The sequence below is a fragment of the Bombus terrestris genome, chromosome 16 (genome assembly GCF_910591885.1).
Source record: "Bombus terrestris chromosome 16, iyBomTerr1.2, whole genome shotgun sequence".
Taxonomy (NCBI): domain Eukaryota; kingdom Metazoa; phylum Arthropoda; class Insecta; order Hymenoptera; family Apidae; genus Bombus; species Bombus terrestris.
Window position 1 is genome coordinate 2,656,914 of NC_063284.1, and position 20,146 is coordinate 2,677,059.

Genomic DNA, 20,146 nt, shown 5'->3' on the forward strand with positions numbered 1-20,146 from the left:
TAGAAACTTAGAAAGACGAAGAACAGATTCTAAGATTCTATTTTATAATGTTTCAGGAGGATACGGCACGTGGTCTCGCCTAAATGGTGGCTCTAAGGGGTCCTATAAGAAAGCATGAGGGAAAGAACGCCCTCTGCCGACGACACCCCGAAGAGGGCCCCGCCAGCACCACCCAGAGGTTAGTTCCCATAATCTTGACCCTTAAAAAGAATTGCTCGTTTAATGTAACACGTGTAATCGTAAAAGTGGTTGGAAGTGAATTTTTAACTTCTCTGATAGAAATCTGATCGGTAATCTGAGTAGCATTATTTTTCCAACTCACGAGATTTCACGTGGTTATGTGAAGTTAGAAGTTTCCCCGTTGTGTACTTTACCTTCTAGATTCAGTAAAATGAAACTCACGTAAGTTAAGAACGTTACCCTGCCTAAATTGTGGTTACTATGGCAGTGTGTTAATTACTTCTTGCCTGTTGTCATTGACATAACCTAATTTCCAAAGTAGACCCATGTCCACTCTTTCGACATAAATTCGTCCTCTGTTTATATCCATTGCAATATATGTTATATATTGATTTGTACAAAAAAGGTAGGATGAATTTGTGTTCCACTATTATAGTCAAAATAAACTGATATCCAAAATCAACCCTTAAACATACATCTTTTTATTAACAATCTTTACAAAAAGTTTTCTACAGAAGACAATTCAGTTCTAAAAGACTTCTTCTATAATTCGACATAACCTAAACAAGAAAAAGCAATCTTTTACGTCCAATATCTACTCAGACATATTCTAATTATCCTTCAGGCCACATTCGCATGACCGTAATGTTCCTCAGCTCGGGGATCGCGTTCGGTCTAAAATTATCCGCACTCGAGTCGCGATTCACGAGGTTGCAGCCGCTAGACGGGTGGCACGACTACTTTCGAAACACCCTGTTTGTGCGCATAGACGGCGTGTTTCTGAATGATGTGTTATGTAATAGGAGCGCACAGGTTGCAGGTTGCAGCGCTCGGGTAGTGTGCGCACGCGCAGATGCGTGCAGACGTCACGCACCGCAACTAGCGATAAGCCGGCGATATTAACCCGCGATAACGTTCGCCGAGCAGGTTATAGATGCGTATGTGTGCCACTGAACTGTCATGCTCACCGATAGGGGCCTTGAAAGCAAGTTCCATACAGTCACCTTCGCTAGTGCCTTCTTTTCTTTTCCTTTTATATCTTGGACAGATCCATGGAAATTTTTTGAATCTCCCGCCTATTCCTTATATACAGGACGTTTCAAAGACCGTGATCGGTTGTAAGGGAAGAAGTATGTGATTTAGATATCTTAAAAGCAGTTTATAATGGTAATTGGAAAGTTATTTTTGCATTGGGTGTTCTTGAACATATAGGCTGTTTCAACAATTGATAATATATATGTAATAAGGATATTTATAGAGACACTTCTGTAATATAATTTAAAAATGAGCTATTAATCTACAAATTGTCTCTAGGTATATAAATTGTTCCAAAGATTGTTGTGTAAGTTAGATGAAGTGTTCTTCAGTTGATTACTTTTGAATATACAGATATTATTAATTTCTTTAATTAGTAATACAGGTAAAGTAATATATTTGAACTTTCTCCAAGACAATTTTTTCTAGTTTTAAATTACGTCTTAATGTAGAAATTAGCTTTCGTTTTGCAAGTTATTTCAAAGACTGTAGATTGAATTAAATGAAATACTGTTCCTCAGCGCTATAAACAGTTCTATAAAAGTCACTAGCAAACAATCGCTAGAAAGTTTCTGTTCCCAAGATAAGGAAGCGAAAACGCGTCTATATCCACATGTTTAATAGTATCATCTTTCAGATATAATATGGTGGGTGTTCCAGATCCATTATAGCCCCCACTGACGATGGCTAAATTAGAATTTTCCCAGAGAATATATCCTCAATTAAGATATTCTTAGAATCATCTAATTCAGTCCCAGAATTACCATTTTCCTACAATTGTCCAGGTCTAGGTTACTGAGCTACTGAATTATTATTTATCATTAATATTGTCACACTAGTAACTACGTTTTCTTTACAAAAAAAATGACTAAAAAAATACCTAAAAAATCAGAAAATCAACAAAAATGCATCATACTCTGCTGTTAAAAATTTTTTGTTGAAAATTTATCTCATTTAATTCAATGTTGTTATAATTATTCTTAACAATTGTTTAATCGTGTTTATATTTTTAAATTTTTTATTAATACATTTAAAATCCAATTTTTTGAAACAATATACCAAGTAATGGTAAGCTGAGCCAATTTGTAACGATACCGTTTAGCGAGCCATGGGATTCAATGGGATTTAGGTTAGGTCCGGTTCCACATAGCCACAGTGTCCCGTAGCGGTTGGGTTTAGCCATTTTCGTGGTCGCAAATGGCAGTGGGATTCCTGGTTAATTATTGTGCCGAGCTCGCGTTTCACGCTGCATTATCGACCAGCCATTTGTGCTGCTCTTTGGAATGCAAACTGTTGAGTTTCACCAAACGTACGAAGAAGAATTTTTTTCTTTTGCTAATAAAACGATCAATGAAACCTAAAGTTTCTGACCAACTGTAATCGAAAATGAAATTCTGTTCAAGTTATTGTAATTAAAAATTTCAGATATAAATTTTCATATATAATAAATTCAGAATGAAAAATGTTAGTAGACTGATAAGTTCAGATAGGTTACAGAATTTTCTTTCTTGAGTTGACAATTCTATTAGATAATTTGTAATTTGTATTATTTGAAGATTAACAGAATTAGAAATTATAGTTAGAAATGGAGATAGGTAGAACACCACGTCGATTAAAAATTAAATATAAACGTAGTAAAAGTTTTATAGAACATAACCTAATCTATCCATACCATAACCTAATCTAAGTTGATAAAAGCATAAAAAGTATTTAAAAATACTATAAGACTATCTAAAATGAAAATAGTATAAGAACATCTAAGAATTGTATCTAATCTAATCTAAAAAAATATATTCCATAAATATCGAGAGATCCTTTATCAATATAAAATCGAGTTAGTCATTAAGTATGCAGAAGAATAACGTCACAGGAACGAAGGGAACTCGGAACTCGACGGGCGAAAAGACTGATACAGGGAAACGTGGTATAAGATAAATAATTTATCGCAAAGACGCCAGAGGGAGAGAAGCGGGGCGTATTATCGGGTTAAAACTGAAAATGTTGATCGATAACAAAATCAGCGAGAAGTGTGGTGGATCTGAATTATTTATCAAGTAAATAATTCATCGGAGGAATCTCGAAAAAAGCGTTACAGAAATAAAAGTATCAAATAAAGGCGAAGGAAACCTCGACAAAAGTAAGAATATTTATCGAAGATTGACGACTGATAAATTCGACTAATTTTTTCTTCACATATAGATACATTTTATTTGAATTGAAAATAAATAATTCCGTGACTGAAATAATAACACGTATAATGAGAAATATTTTGAATTTAATAATAATTTATTGAGAAGTAAATATATTTATTTTAATAATAATTTACATTGATCAGAAATTATATGAAAAATTAGTTGTGGAAATAATTATTCAGACAAAGAAAGTTTTTCTTTTGAAATAGTTCAGAGAAATGTTATTTTTCAGTTTAAATGAGTTAATATATAATTATTCCGAAGTAATTTAATAGCCAAATAAAATAATTCAAAAAACAAGTTATTTCATTACAACAATATATGTATTTCAATTTCAAAACAATTTGATAGTTGTTCAGAGAACAGTTATTTTTCAGTTAATATGAACGAGCGTGCAATTATTTCAAAATAATTTGGTTGTCAAATAAGAGAACAATTGAGGAAAAATTATTTTACAAGTCAAATGGACTATATAATTATTTCTAAATAATTGAAAATAAAGCGAATTAGTACAGAAAATGACTATTCAAATAAAGAATAGGTAGATAAGAGTAGATAGATAAATAAACAGATAGATAAAGAATAGGTAGATAAATAACAAATTAAAATTTCAAGAAAAATTACTTTTCGATAATACACAATTATTCTGGAATAATCTGATAAACACATGACAAAATAATTTATGGAAAAATTATTTTCCAAATATTGCAAGTAAAATAATTTTCTAAATTCGTTTTTAAATAATCTCAAAATTTTTTTGATCCTCCATCGATTTTATGATATTTACGAAATGAAGATCCATTTTGTAAAGGCTATTTTCCACTGAAACGAGTCTTCCATAACAATCGAACGATTTTACGAAGTAAATTTCGCCAGGAAAAAGGGGAATAACGTTATGGGAGATCATCGATTTTCTGGGAATTATTGGCTCGCCTTTGTTTATTGCCGATGGATGGAAATGAAAAGTTGGAATACGCGCTAGCCGTACAAAGGCTGCTGACTATTCTAATTGATTGACGGGCCGAAGGACGCTCGTGCGGTTGTCGTTTTAATAGACTGCACCGTTGTACAGTTATAAATTACACAGTTAACAGTGACTCGAAGCATCTTCGCCTCACGCAACGGGTGGAACACAAGCGACCTGTTCGAAATTAAGTCATCCCGATCGTATTTGTAGAGAGGGATTTTCAGGATTTACTGCTTGATCCGTCGTGACTCAATACTAACCGTAGCGAGAGGATGGTTATAATGCAAGACATATGCAGGGAACAAGTCCCGATTAGATATTAAGGAAACGTAGAAATTTGTTTTCAAAGCCGTTAACGTTCATAGATACCATAAACTACTTCGCCACGCAACTTTACTATTGCTGAGACACTTGTCATAACAGGGCACTAGTTTTTTCATCCCCGCTTTATAGAATAATACCGCTTAAGGTGGCAGGGTTGCTGTTTCGAAGAAAGATAGGGGACAAAATCCCGCTGCTAGTGCGGGAAGTAGTATAGTGGTGGGCTAGTGACGTCGCGATCATGCTATAGACTGTAGATCGTAGACAAATGAAGGTGGGGCGTCAACGTTGTTGATGCAGCGCGGAGAGACGTAAGACGAAATTCATGTCACGTGACACGAGCGACGTAGCTGTGGAATGGCAGTGGGGGTAATGTGACGTCATGTAGTCCCCGAATTAAGGGAATCGCCTGGCAAATTGGCACCCAGTGTAAACATAATCCCCGAAATCCCAGACGGTTCTAGACACAATTTCGTGGGGAAATGACCGTAAAATTGGCGGAAAATGAATAAGAAAATGGCGAAATTATGTCAAGCCATTTGAAATTTCGGAAGTTATGCTCATCCTGAATAATAACTTGGACAGCCTCGTTCTTTAAAGTGGGAATATAAAAATTGTTGTGAAAAGAAATAATCAAAAGTGTAATTCGCAAGAATCATTTCGAATATGAGGTACAAAAAGCCATCGAAGTTTCATAATGTAGCATCGTGGCGGTTCATCTTAATTAAGAGAAAATTGCGAAGGTAATTTAAACGTGGATTAATAGCGAAACGAAACAAAAGAACATGAATTATGTAAGACAAAAGTAGATATATAATAGAACTTAATAGAACTCTGCCACGTGATAGAAAAGGTAAATTAAATAATCGTTCGATGCCCGCCATATTGTGCAGCTTTCAGAAAAAAGGACACACAAGACAAAGTGGCGAACCGAGTAAATTGCGTTAGAGGTTATGATCTTTTTTATATTAACTAATTTTAAATTGAAAATGAGTAAAAATTTTATGATAGGTCAACTATTTCATTACAGAATACGGTCTGCATCTATATATTTACCACAAACTTACAGAAATATTTTCAATTATGTGTTTTTTTATTTTTTAAACATGATTCAATATGTAGTTGAAAATAGTATACTTTTTCAGAATTTTAATTTCCTGTTGCTGAAATAGAAGTGGAATTTCTTAACCTATGCAATATCTAATTTTCTGAGCGCGTTCAGAAAGTTCATGTATGTTTCTATTACGTATCATGCAATATTTTCAAATATAATACCTCTATAAAATTCAGCATATTAAAAGACGCACTCTATATTCGTGTCCCTAGCAAATTTCCTCGATAGTACCAACATAACGAACGGAACAAAAAATCCAATGGAAATATCGTTATATACAGTTTTATATATTTGAGAAGAAATATAAAGGGCAAAAGTCACGATTAGCACAGGGTTGATCCCTGCCGCGATTAAAGGGTCAGTCTTCCGTCGCGTGTGATGTAAACTGGCGCAGCAGCAATGTCGCGTCGAGCGGGAGGAAAAAAGGGACGCGGCCATATGCATCTCCCACAGAGAATGGGTAGCGCGCCGGTACTGCGGGGAGAAAAACAGAGTGGTGCAATTTGATGCAGCAGCAACCAACCGCTGGTAATAAAAAGATCGATTTCGAACGCGTCGACCCTTGCCTGGAAAGCCAACACCGGCTGTGAAACGACTTTCCGAGGGAAAAGTCGAAACGTGTACTACGTGTTCAAGTGTCATTCTTTATATTTCCTCCGTAATGCTTTGTTGGAATTGTTTATTAATCGTTTTCAGTTTTCAGTATGTTTAGTATTTGGTTTATTAATGAATTACATGGCACAATTTTTTCTGAATGGATTTTATGATATATTCAAGTATAGTATAGTACATTTTTATTTAGTATATTACATTGTACGTTTTCTGAGTCACTTTTTTATACCATTCATAGTATAGGTTTAGGTTTGCTAGTATAGATTAATATAGGTTAGATATAGTATAAAATGGTATAGGTTTGTTATTAGATTGTGTAGCACTATACCTCCTAAAACTTTTTTATAATGTATTATTTTTCTACATTATACTTTTTATTATATTCCATATGTTTTATATATTTATTCTATATATTTAATAATCATTGATTCCACACTAATCATCTACAATTAGGTTTGTCAATATTCATAGGACAAATAGTTAATGTTAATTACAGCGTCTTAGCCGGTGGTAGAAAAAGGAACTAATGACTGCAATAAATAATTTTCTTCGGTAATAGTAAAATGAAATAATACTTCAAAAATATAAATTATCGGGGGTTTAAATCGAATGATTTATTACTCAGAATGTTCATAAGGTGATCCACCATGTTTTATTGCCAGCCATATTGCATTTGTGAGATTTATTGTTAGCTATATTGTATCTACGCTTTTATTGTATTATGGCCTGCTTGCATGTTTTCGGAATTCGGACAATATTAACAAAATACTTTCAATATAGGTTAGACGATTCGTGCAAATGGCGGACGAAAACGTCATGACAAATTCTCATTTTGCTATTTGGCGTGTAATTGTTCCTGCATTCTTCGAAGATGCGTTCAGTTTGTCACTCAAAGGGATGAGAGTTCGTTCGTATTTCCGTCACGTGGCACTCAATATCCGAAGTTTTAAAGCGTTTTCGCCAGGATGCGATATTTTCCCTGTCGTCAGAGCTTCAGTCTTGGAACGAACGCGGTGGATATATTTCGAAATTCGATCGTCATTTTCTATGGGTCTAGATACAGAACGACTATAAGAATCTTCTACCAGAATTAGAATATTAGAGTCATATGAGGTTAGGTTTACGAGAAAAGGAATTTATAATTTTGGAAATTGGTTATGTTTCTTATTGATACTGCATCGATTGTCTAGGGATTTCTCTAGTGGAATCAGGATATCGTAAAGTTTGTAAAAATAAGGTCGCTGTTAGTGGAATGGTGTTGCAGAGTACACGACTATTATTTCTAAAAATGTTGTAGTATTGTACTATCATCAGAAGAATTATTATTAGACCTGAAAACATTATATCATAAGTTTTAAATCTGGTCAATGTCATTAGGACTATATCGCCTATACATATATAATGACTATCAATTCTAAAAATACAACACACATTAAAATTTTGACCAATATTAGCAAAAAGGCATTGCAATAAAGAAAGATTTTCAGATCTAGAAACATTAACAATATAAACAGTGCTAACGTACTAAAAACCTTTGCGATATATAAATTTAATTAATATCAACATAAAACAATCGCAGAAATATATCAATCTAAATTTAAAACCATAAGCAACGTTATCAGTTCTGTATATATCACGTTATAAAACTACCAATCCTAAAAGCCAAAAGTGCTTCTAGTGTGTAACGAGACTGAGCCTGAACCAGGTCAAAGCGCGGCTCGTTCGAACGCCTCTGCTCTAATTGAGTGGCTGGTACAAAAGCTGATTTTCTCGTTTCATGATCGCAATCCCCACGAGTAGCTATACCTTTCGTTCGACGGACGGCGTAACGGTGTCTGGAATGGCCACATCGAGCCTCTACAGGGTTTCCTTTTTGTCCGACGGCGTGTGATGTCGCGAGCGTGAAAACCAGCCACGCGTTGCAATTAACAGTCGGTGGATTTACCGATGTTTCCGTGGCATTCGTTTCTCTTGTATACAACTGTACAAACACGCGGCATTCTCGCCTCGATGTACGTGTGGTAATCGTGCAATGAAATGCAAAGTAGGATGTCAGTAGCTATTCTTAGTCGGTTCTATGGCCGCCAGTTCCTTTCAGAGCCTTATAAATCCTAAATGGTTGTAACTTCTGACTGAATTATGGATTGCTACGCTTCCAAGTTGCGGTTTCTCCGATATGGTAAATAGTTTGCCATTGCGTTGCTTGCCCAGGGAATTTACTAGTGGAACTAGGATGTTAGGGAATATGAAGTTAGTTTCGGAGATTTGTTTCCGGGAAAAATATGTATAATTTGAGAAATTACTTATGTTTGATATTGGTATTCTGTTCCTTGTCTAGGGAATTTCATGGCGGAGCTAGGATAGTTAGGGTTTTATAAAGCTAGATCTGGAGATTTGTTTCTGAAAACAAGTGTGTAATTTGAGTTAAATTTGTGAGACGAAAAGTTAAAATTTGAAAAGCTCGTTATGCATCATTATTATCTATGTTATCAGTGTGTTATCCATGAAACTTTCTAATGGAACTAGAATATTATATGTGGTTAGCTTTTGGATTAGCTTTGTTGGAAAAAGATTTATAATCTGGAAAATTAATGGAACTCAGATTATCTCTGGGATTACTTTTGAGGATTTGTTTATACACATTAGAGGTTAGGGTTAGGTTAGGTTAATTGTTCCACAGCTAAAAATAGGAAAAGGTAAAGAATACGTTTCACTAAAACTAGGCACGAACAAAACGAATGACAGTAATTAACAAAACAATATAAGTACAAAGCAAAGTAAGAGAAACTTGAAGACGTTTCGCACGGCGCTATTTGTTGCGATTCGTTCTTAATAAAAGTAATGGCGCACAGTGCGGCAGTTGAATGAGGATTCGGGATAAAAGTCAACATTCGTCGGCCACTTTTGCCACATTCACATGTTCGCTGTCCACATTCGAACGTTCACAGAACAGGATCACACGCCACATTCGCACGTTTACAGGTTATGTTCTCACGTTACACAATACGGCATTTGGATAAGGATTCGGGACAAAAATAAATAAACATAATGTGCAGCTTTTCTGAAACTTGATATGGGGGGATCCGACGAGAGTAAAAGTCTCTTTATCATATCTTTGTTGGTATTTTCTCCACTCTCTGACGTAGTTTAAATATTTTGAATATTCATATCTTTGTCCAACCATACACGATAACGTTTAAGTAAACAATATCGATACGGGGAACAATTCTTTCATTTTTTCTTAAGTGTCATGCAGAAATCATTTATCTTCCCGTCCGTTTCGTCAGATATTGTACTGGCATTTAGTAAAGAACAAAGATTTTATGTAACTTTTACAATTTCCTGGCTATACATGTGGTCAGAAATTCACGTTACAACCAAATCCCGATTATTATTGGAAATATTATTATTAGAATGGATTTCACTAAAAGAATAAAGAACATCCAGCGTAGCAGTAAAAAATCAAATAGCAATGTAATACAATATGTTCTTGACACAGAACAATCAAAGCTACATGATGATTTGGACCGTCTTTTTTTAAATTGTTTCTCAGAGAAAGAAAGAAATGTTTAAATTGGAAATTAAAATTATGCAAGTGATTAGATTTTGATGTACAAACGATTTTCATTAATCCTCTATCAATTATTGGCACAGTTATTGTTTACATTTATACTACTTACAGACTGATGATATCATCGAATAATAAGATCAAGATCAAACAATAATTATTTCCATGGTTATTGTTCATTGCGTCGCGCATCGTCATGGCGATTCAAATGGCGACCGTTTTGCATCATTAATTCGTTCGCTTCCTGTTAGGTTAGGTGACACCGGTGCCGCAGCGTGTTTTCGTGTCGCGATTCTTCCGCGAGACGCGATAATTGAAAGTGGCAGAAGTTAGAATTTACTTCAGCGCCCCGTCGCATCGCACTGGTGCGCTCGATCTTTTAATGAAAACCGGCCTTAAATTCTCAAAGGCCGCCCTGCGTTGCTTCTCGATGCACGGATATTAGACGCCCTCTCCCTGGTTTAACGAGAACTCTCTCTCTCTCTCCCTCTCTTGCTTTCCTTCCTCTTCTCACCCCCCTTCTCCGTCGGTGCATTCGTCACGAAGCAATTCCTTCGTTGCAAAACTCTGCACCCTTTCCTCCACCCCATTTTGTCCGCCCCGGTTGGTGCTTCGTCTTCTCTGTTTCCAAGTTGTCGGTGTTGTTTAAATATTCAAGAAAGTTTACGAGTCGACGAGAAGTTTTTAAACGCATTCGTGCAACGATTCCGCGGGTTACGCCAGTGTAGCTGCAACTCTTCAAACTTGGAACGAGTTTGCCAGTGTTGGGGGGAAAGATTTCTTCCCAACGAATACAGGGAATTTTATTCCCTTCCCTTTCTAATTCTAGCGACTGAACATTTTCTATAGCACGTTCTATAACAAAACGTTGTAGAATGTATGAAAGTGCAACTAGTATCATAGAAAGAAAGTCTTAATTCTTCGCTCGTATGGAATAGTACCTGTAAATGAAAATTCAGCGAAATCTGATCAATAAAAACTGTTCAAATATAGATACGCTCCACGAGTTCTCAATATCTCGATTTATTTCAGAATGGAGTTTCGTAGCTAAGGGCTGTTACTTTTTGATTTTTTTTATATAATTTATTCGGAAAATATTTTATATTTTGGATTTTGAAGATGTCTTATCTGTTGAATTCCTATGTATAATGAGTTACCAAAGCCTTTGTAATAATCTATAGAAAAGCAGCTTTTTATATATCTTCGTAGGAAACTTAGCAATTTTTTTTAGTTAGTCCTTAGCAAATTTTTTACTTTCCAAAAAATCTTTTTTGTTGGTCAATATACATAGCGTTGAGAAACAGTGCATTATTTTATGAGTCGTTTATCTCGTAGATAAACCCATGTAAATGGCTCAGATCCCTATAAGTCACTTAAAAAAAAAGAAAATTAAAAAAAGATGGGGAAATGCAAATGGCAGGAGAAAGGGCTGTATTGCAAGTGACATCAGCTTGTTAGTCTATATTCCACGAATTTGGATAATCTCCCGTCTTATCTCCCGAGAGAATCGCTCCACTTGACGCGCACGAACGTGACAATCGAAGGATCCGGGAAATCCCTGGTTTCTGGAAACGTGAAATACAACTGTAGTAGCTTTAATCCCTGGCTATATTCAGGCTGAAAAGTAGAGGGAACGACCATAGAGGAGGAAGTTTCCACGAAAAACCACTAGAATTCTTCCACTCCCATTTTTGTTCCTGTCGACTAGCTGGCAATTATTCGTTGCCCGAAAAGATTGATTCGTGCGCCATGTTCCTCTTTCAGATCAGATTATAGATTAATCTACCTGGCATTCAGATACTAACGAGTATTATAGATGTCTTAACTGATCCGGGATATAATCATAAATATTGGTAGCAATTACTAGTAATTTTGTGAACAATCCTAGTCATTTTGATGGTGTCAATGTCGTCAGTAATGAAAGCATGGAATATCTTACTGGCTATAGGAAAATATAATAGTTTTGGATTATATTCTAAAATATTAAGGTGCTACTAAGTACGTGTTGTATAGAATTGAAGAATTAAAAATTAAAAATATTTAGTTCACAATTCTATTAGGTTAGGATGTTTTTTCATTAAAAATTTATGGAAGTAAAGAATATTGTATTAAGAAACACAATAGAAAAATTAACAATCCAAATACCAGAATAGGTTAAACTAGAGGCCAAAAGAGTTTCTAATTTTGTTTAATGAAAGATTCCAACTAAGAGATGATAATTCTTAATCCTTAATAACGAAAGAATTATTTAATATAAGCTAGAAATATAAAGATCAGAGATTAATGATCTTTGCAAGTAAATTATCAAAGAATCCTTATCTCAATTTCCAACAATTTTCTCAGTGTACCACATATTGCAGAAATTCAAAGATTAAAGATTAAAAATTCTAGGATCTTTATAAACCAAAGAATTTTTATCTCTTATAATTACCAAATTACCCACGTAATTACCGAAGAATCCTTATTTCAGTTGCCAATGATTTTCCAAGCGTACCACATTCTCCATAATCATTCTAGTACCTAATAAATCAGGGATATATTGTACATCGAGGATAAAAGACTTAACTCAACCTTCTCAAGTGTCAGCGCCCTCGATACCAGAAAACTAGAACTTAACCTAACCTAGATTCGTCAGCCACCACTCCGCCACCTATCAAACATCTTTTCGACTTTCCTAAAGAAGAGAAGACACCACATTCACCGGTTACCGACTGAAAAAACTTCGAATTCTCGGCAACTTGTAAACTGACGGGATAACTTTTCTAACCGTTTGAACGTTTCTAGCGGCGAAACTAATTTTAGAGAAAAGATCGGAGAGAGAAATAGTGGAACGAGACGAGTATTGGTCATAATTCAACTGTCAGAGAGAAGAATCGTGAGGAGGTGAAAACGAACACGGTCGGATTCAGCAAACTCGGCGCAGGTTCAACGAACCCCGTTTAATTACACGGCTCCACACTGGCTGCGCCACGCTGAAGCGATACAGTCGCGGATCTTTCAGACGCCACGTTCTCTACTGATTAGCATGATCATCTTTATTAATTCGAGGACACGTTCCGCTGAACCTGCGGCTCGTTTCTCTCTAGGAGGGAAATAGAGAGTTCCTGAGCCACGAATCGAGAGATTATCCAATTGCAAAAGCAGCATGACCAGTCAACACGATTGATACAATTATAAACATTGTATCATGTTTTTGAATTGCCACAACTGCTATATTTTCTAGTTCATAATGGCTCCTAGGACTAAGTTCCATGTAAGTTAGGTTATTTAACATTCGCAACGTATTATTATTAATATTATTATTTAAAGATATTGAATATATTGAGATTTAAAAATATTGAAGATAAGATTATTCTATTCTAATAAATTCTGTCAGATCATGGAATATCATAAATTTCAATTAAATTTTACATCCATAGGTCTTACAACAGCATCGGTAAATTAGGAAATTACCACTAGGGATAACAACCACTACTATTACCAATATGCCAGTAATAACATCAAAATCAAGGTACAAACACCATTGAAATCTCCCTAACAACTACCAATTGAACGCAACATCGATCCAAAGTAACTAAGTAACTAAGTAACTAAATTCAGGCGACATCAGGGCAAACTTATTCGGACATTTCCGAGGGCTGAGGTCGTCACCGTCACCCGGCGTCGCTCTGTTAATACAGGAAACCATGTAAATTCCATTGGACGCAATTGAATTCGTCGATGGAGCGTCACGTTTATTCCGTGCTCGAGGGATCATTAACGAGCGTGACCTGAAATTACAAAGCTCGCAATCATCGCCCTGGACCTGCGATTTTCAACTGGTGGCCGAGAAAATTTTGAAAATATTGTGTCATGTCTCGCTATTTACTTAGGACCACTGACCTCTATACCGCCGCTGTTTACCCAATTTCGTATCTTTATGGTCGCAACTAAAAGATACAGACATCTCGTTAGAGATTTGTTTCAGCCATTGCAAGCTATAGTTAATGTTCTTTTTTCGTATATTATATTTTATCTCTTCATATTTTGTTTATAGCGTATTTTTTTATTGTTTTTATTATTTGTATCTTTATTAATATTCTGCTTGTATCGTATATTTTTGTATCTACAAATTTCCCGCAATTGCGTAAAAATCCGCAGTCTAATCATTAGCTTACACGTGCCATAAGATGAGGAAGATTGGAAATCGTAGTCGTAGGCCAGCCTCGCCGTTGTATACTCGTGTCCTATGCACTCTTGTCCTCGCTGGATCGTTGCCAATGCTCGCATGATTCCTTCCTTTTAATCTTCTCTATCTTCGTGTATCTGTCTGTCCTGCTTTTTTGCTGTTTCAAGTAAATGATGCAGACGGTTGATGGATCTAGTAATATCTGCTTGTTGGAGGATAGCGATAGGGAATTGTATTGGCTCTTTTGATACTGTTTTGCGCCTAGTTATTTGCAGGCTGATTGAAACAGCGGAATATAGAAAATTTTAGAATAAAGTTCTCTCGAGCGGAACGTGAGAATTTCAGATCTTATTTTCTACGAAAAAGATTAAGAATAGGGTTGAAGATTTTTAATCGATTAAATTGAAACTACCCAGGCCTGTATATTACGTAAGAGCAACAGGCCTCAGATTTTCTATGTAAAAGTTAGATGAAATTGAGGAATCCAAGATCTGCCATGAATAGAATCAAAGATCCCAAGGTTTAGATTAAAGAATCTAAGATCTTCTATTGTGAAAAATAAAATAAAAGAAAGGCCAAAGAACCTGACGCTTCACTCTTCATGGTAGAACTTGTATCTTACATCTGACTTGGTTAAAACTGAAACGAAATGAAATCTACAAGCTTATTAAATTGAATGAAATTTCTTCTCAACGCGTGGCTATGAATAAATCACTACTTGCACTTTCCACAATTAGAAATTCTGCGAGATTATCGCCACTACTAATTCGCTTCATCGCTTTACTTTTCTTTCATTCTCTGTAAGCGATCCGTCCTTGCATATTTGATATTAACAGTTGCATACTTCCTTGAAGATTCTGAATTAAACACAGGTTGCAGCGAGAAAGGGACGACTAGAAACTTAATTGGAATGTTGTATGCAATACAAAGTTGTGCAGTGAGTTGAAGCAATCGTTTTCAGGACTTGAGCTGGTGGAGGCTCAGAATACTAGGTCGTCCCACTTGCTCACGCTCGACCGTTGTTAACAGAAATAGAACATTCATGATTTATCCTTTCGATGGGTTTGGTCTTGATTCCCCTGTTCTCATGCAAATTGAAATCATTCGCGATCTCGTATTTGAATTTCCATTAAGTTTCACCAAGTTCCAGGCAGATCTTTCTGAGTGCTGCATGAAATTATTAAAGGGCCTCTTAATAAGAAATACAATCCATCTTCGTCGTCTTTTTCTCCTCTCTCTTCTCTTTTAATACTCGAGCGAGGTTTCAAATTGTTTAAGACTCTACGATATTGATATTGATCATGGAAAGTCAATTATAGTAATTTGATTAGGGTAGCTGTTAAATTTTTGTCCATGTACGAGTAGAAGAGCAAAGTATGGATAAGATGAGCAATAAAAGATAATGAAAATAGGAAGATATAGTTGTGCAACTGTTGGATTTGTATCAGTATTTAAAGTGGAATAGATCTTCTATCAAAATAATCCCATATTTGATCGACAAAAAGGCAAATACAGAAGTAGTGTGTGAAGTTACTAGAGTTCAACTTAAGCAAACAACTTAAAAGATTACATTAAAACTGTACAAACAACTATGACACATTTGTACAAAACTGCAAATCAAGCTAAACTACAATAAACAAATAGAAGCAAAAGAACGAATACTTTTTGAAAAATAGTCTCACACTTGAGGACAATCTTCTCAAATGCATACTTAAACCATTTTTCAAAATATTTCTTTAAATATGAATATTTAAAGAAGCCTTCAAACCACATCAAACATGTGCAAATTACCAATGTTAAACTACGTTTCTACGATAAACCACAGCAGACCATCCAAAAGCAAAAGAACCAGCAATTCCCCCAAATATTTCTACATTTGATGGCAATCTCCTCGAGCTTCGATTCTTCAAAATACTCCTCGCCATAACCATTTAAAAAAGTCTTCAAACCACATCAAACATGTACAATCATTTTACAAGAAATCGCACTAGCCCATCTAGAAATGAAAGAAATTTTCCAAAAATACTTTGAGGGTAGACTTCTGAAGCTTCAGAAGCTTCTTCGAAGCATTCCTCGTTACAGTCATTTGAAAAGGTGTTCAAACCACGTCAAACACGTGCAATCGTTTCTTGAGTCCCATTTCTGCAACAAAGCACGCTAGATCACCTGAAAACAAAGGAAATTTTGCCTAAATATTATTTAATTGACAAAGAGGCAAACACGCAGAGGTGGTATGTGATATGATTAAAGAAAAAAAAAAAAAAGCGTGACGATGATCGTCATCGTTGGCGTCATCGCTTCACCAGCCGACTTTTCCCCCGTGGGGGACGACCTGGTGTTCGAAGCCTCCTCTCTTTTAAAAGCCGTGCCAGGAGGGTGGCGGCGACCCCTTTCGACGCAGCAGAGGGGCGGTTATCGATTCTAGAGCTGTGCCCCTCCTCCCCTACTTCCGGATAAAGCGGCGTCAGGAGAAGCGTGTTGGCGACAGAGTGTGCATGGTTTTATCTTTCCTCTCTTGGCCTTCGTTTCCTTTTTATCAACCCCCTTTTCGTACAATTTCTTTCGTTTTATCGTCTCTGTACTACTTCATTCCCAGTTTGTCCTTCTTATTTACGGCTTTCTTTCTCATCGTTGCTTGTTCCTTTTCTAACAGCGTACAGACCTTTCGGAGTAGAAACGCTGCTGCTTTGTCCTCAATGTGAAAAGAAACAACCGAGGACTACCCTTTTGCGGAAAGGAAGTTTTGGTTGGAAAATTGTGGTTTCCTGGTTAACAAAATGGGATTGGGATTGGGATTTTCTAAGATACGCGATGGCGAAGAATAGTAGCAATGTGGAATAGCAGTACTCACGCGAAATATGCTTTTATATTCTTTAACATCGGTTCGTCCAATTTTTCTTCGAATCGAAGCTTCCAAAATGTAATTTGCTTCCTATTTTGTGCCATAGAAACTCTCTGGGCTCGCATGTATCTCAAATACCAGGGGTCACCCCATATAAATATATTACTCTACCAAATTAAGAATTCCCTATCTCTAAAAATTAACCTCTACACGTTACTTCCTTTGATGAATATCTTTAATTATCTCGTTGAACATATTTCATTGCCCTACCACTTCATTTACCTTCTTATACATCACCCTGTCTAATTAAAATTTTCACGTTATCAAAACATAACCTAAACACGTGAACTTCCTTTGACGAATATTTCTAATACCTTGTATACCTGTTTCACTCCCCTGCTACTTCATTTACCTTCTTATATATTATCCTATCTAACTACAATTTTCATGTTATCAAAACATAACCTAGACACGTGAACTTCCTTTGACGAATATTTCTAATACCCTGTATACCTGTTTCACTCCCCTGCCACTTCATTTACCTTCTTATATATTATCCTGTCTAACTACAATTTTCATGTTATCAAAACATAACCTAAACACGTGAACTCCCTTTGACGAATATTTCTAACACCCTGTATACCTGTTTCACTCCCCTGCCACTTCATTTACCTTCTTATACATTATCCTGTCTAACTACAATTTTCATGTTATCAAAACATAACCTAAACACGTGAACTCCCTTTGACGAATATTTCTAACACCCTGTATACCTGTTTCACTCCCCTGCCACTTCATTTACCTTCTTATACATTATCCTGTCTAACTACAATTTTCATGTTATCAAAACATAACCTAAACACGTGAACTCCCTTTGACGAACATTTCTAACACCCTGTATAGCCATTTTATTCCCCTACCACTTACCTCCTCCATCCACCCAACTGTCTCTGTCCTCTCAATTCGCCTTTCTCTCCTCCGCATTGTGCTTTCCTTGTCGCCATTTTTATTTCCACCGTCTATCGTCTCGCTCTGCCACACGATTTACGCTCATACGTCCCTCCTCCTTTATCACGCTGGTCTGTACGGTATATTCTCTGTTCCCTGCGTTTCTCTCTAATCATTCAGGCCACCCTGTTCTCTCCCTTTGCCCTCTCTCGTTCCACCCTGGAAACTGGTCAAACGAGGACGAGCCAGAGACGAGCGGAAATATTGTTTACGAGATGAGAAAAGGGGTGTGTGGAGAGGCGCCAGAACCGAGGGAATAAATAAAGGGAAAATAGGGAGTCGGGATTTTTCCAAATTCTTCGAAATACCCTGCGTGTACAGGACTCCAATTTTCTAGGTTAGTCTCGCTCTCGGTTTCTCTGCGAGGATGGGTTTCAAAGTTGTACTTGTTGGCTTCGTTTAATAAGCGTGAATCAACCTTTGGAAAAGTTTCATCGTTTATTTTCACCCCTCGGTTGGTCGGAACGTTTGGTTTGATTAAGTTTCTGAAGGGACAGGGTGAGGTTAGATTTGGCTTTGCTCGACTTTTCCTGGGATCTTGCACGTGTTATGATAGCATAACTGGGAATTACGTACATATTCTTTGTTATACGATCAACAAACTTAATTCTTTGGAATCTCAGTTGCCAGTGAGGGGGAAATATCGTAATTAATCGCAGGTGCTTCTCTAGTTGGAAAATCTAAGCACGGTAACAAAGAATTCAAAAAATTTAAATATGGTTGAAGTTGATTTAAATATTATCAAAGATGAAATTTAGGTACTTTCGAAGATAAGTAAAATTAATTTTAATTAACCTGAAGCTTTTTCGAAATTTTTAACATATAATTTAACACGATCTGTATCGTTACCCATTTAACATAACCTATAATGAAGAACCCGCAACATGAGCGAAAAACTGGCAAATGAAAATTTGTGCATGGAACAAAGTATTAATTTAGTATATTTTTCCAGAAATAAAATGAACTTTGCTCAATTTCGATAATAGCCGTGTAAACACTCAACAATTGATAATAAAGTGGTTACGTCAGTTTCAATGACTACAAATTTACAGAGGTCTGAAATTGATTTAGATGCGCGAGGTGAAAATTATGAAACCGAGCTGCCATTCAGGTTTTCCTGCCGCCAGCAACAAATTTGCCAGTTTGTTAGCAGCGTAAAATCAGTATAACAGTATTTGAAGCCGCGCTGCGGCGTGGTAGTTGCTGTAAAACGTTTACGTAGCCGTAAGGTGCATCGACTGGAACGGTCTCTAACTTGCACACTCCATTTCCGGTGGACGTGGAGTTTGCACTGGGCTCCGCAACTTGTAATTGGGTCATTTCGATGATACTACACTGAATATTCGATTCGTCGTCCCCTTACTGTATTCTCGTTATCGCGTTATTTCGCAAAACTCAAACATTCACTATTCTGCAAAGCTGGAAATAATCGTTTTTTATTCTCTCTTCTAGAAGAGAAACTATCGTAGTCAGAGCGTTATTTATTTAAAAAATAACTGTTGTCGATTACGGTGGCTTTAAATTGGTTAATTAGTTCTAATCGCTTGTAATCTGAAAGTTAATAACGATTATAAATGGGTTAGGAATAGACAGGTTAGGTTATGATACGTGTACCGATAAAATGATTTAAAATTGGCGAAATAAAAACTGTTTCAGTGAGGATAACTTTATACTTTTTGGAAAATCATAATTTTTAATTTTCTTTGGAAATTTCTATAGTCAGAGTGCTGTTTGAGTATTAGAAAAAAAGTTGCTACTGATTAAGGTGGTTTTGAATTGTTTAATTAGCTTGAAACGTGAAACCAAATAGTTTCAAATTCAAGAGTTAACAATGGCCATAAATAGGTTAGGAATGGGTAGGTTAGGTTAAGGAACGTATACCGATAAAATGATTTAAATAGGTAAAAATAGGTAAATAAATAAATGAGGTAAAATAGCAATTAAGATAAATAATTTCTCTAACGTGAAAAAGCATCATCTGATGGAAAGAGGGGACCACGTTATTTGAATGATAATGTTGAAAATGAGTTATTGAAGTTTATTCAAATAATGTCCAGGCCCAAGCTTAAACGATTACCTCTTCTCTGTCTGCGCCCACTGGTGGCAACCGTGTTTTGCATTTCGTTTCCCTTGCTTCCT

The 20,146-nt window shown here is 36.0% G+C and overlaps 1 protein-coding gene across 2 annotated transcripts in view; it reads left to right on the forward strand.

The window, feature by feature from the left end:
* LOC100649677 overlaps positions 1-20,146 on the forward strand; it is an 80,751-nt gene that overhangs the window by 26,782 nt on the left and 33,823 nt on the right. For both annotated transcript variants that reach the window (XM_003403124.4, XM_012319799.3), the window contains exon 2: positions 57-178. In XM_003403124.4, the coding sequence (XP_003403172.2) occupies positions 115-178 (64 nt within the window). In that variant the 5' untranslated portion in view covers positions 57-114. The remainder of the gene's footprint in view (positions 1-56; positions 179-20,146) is intronic.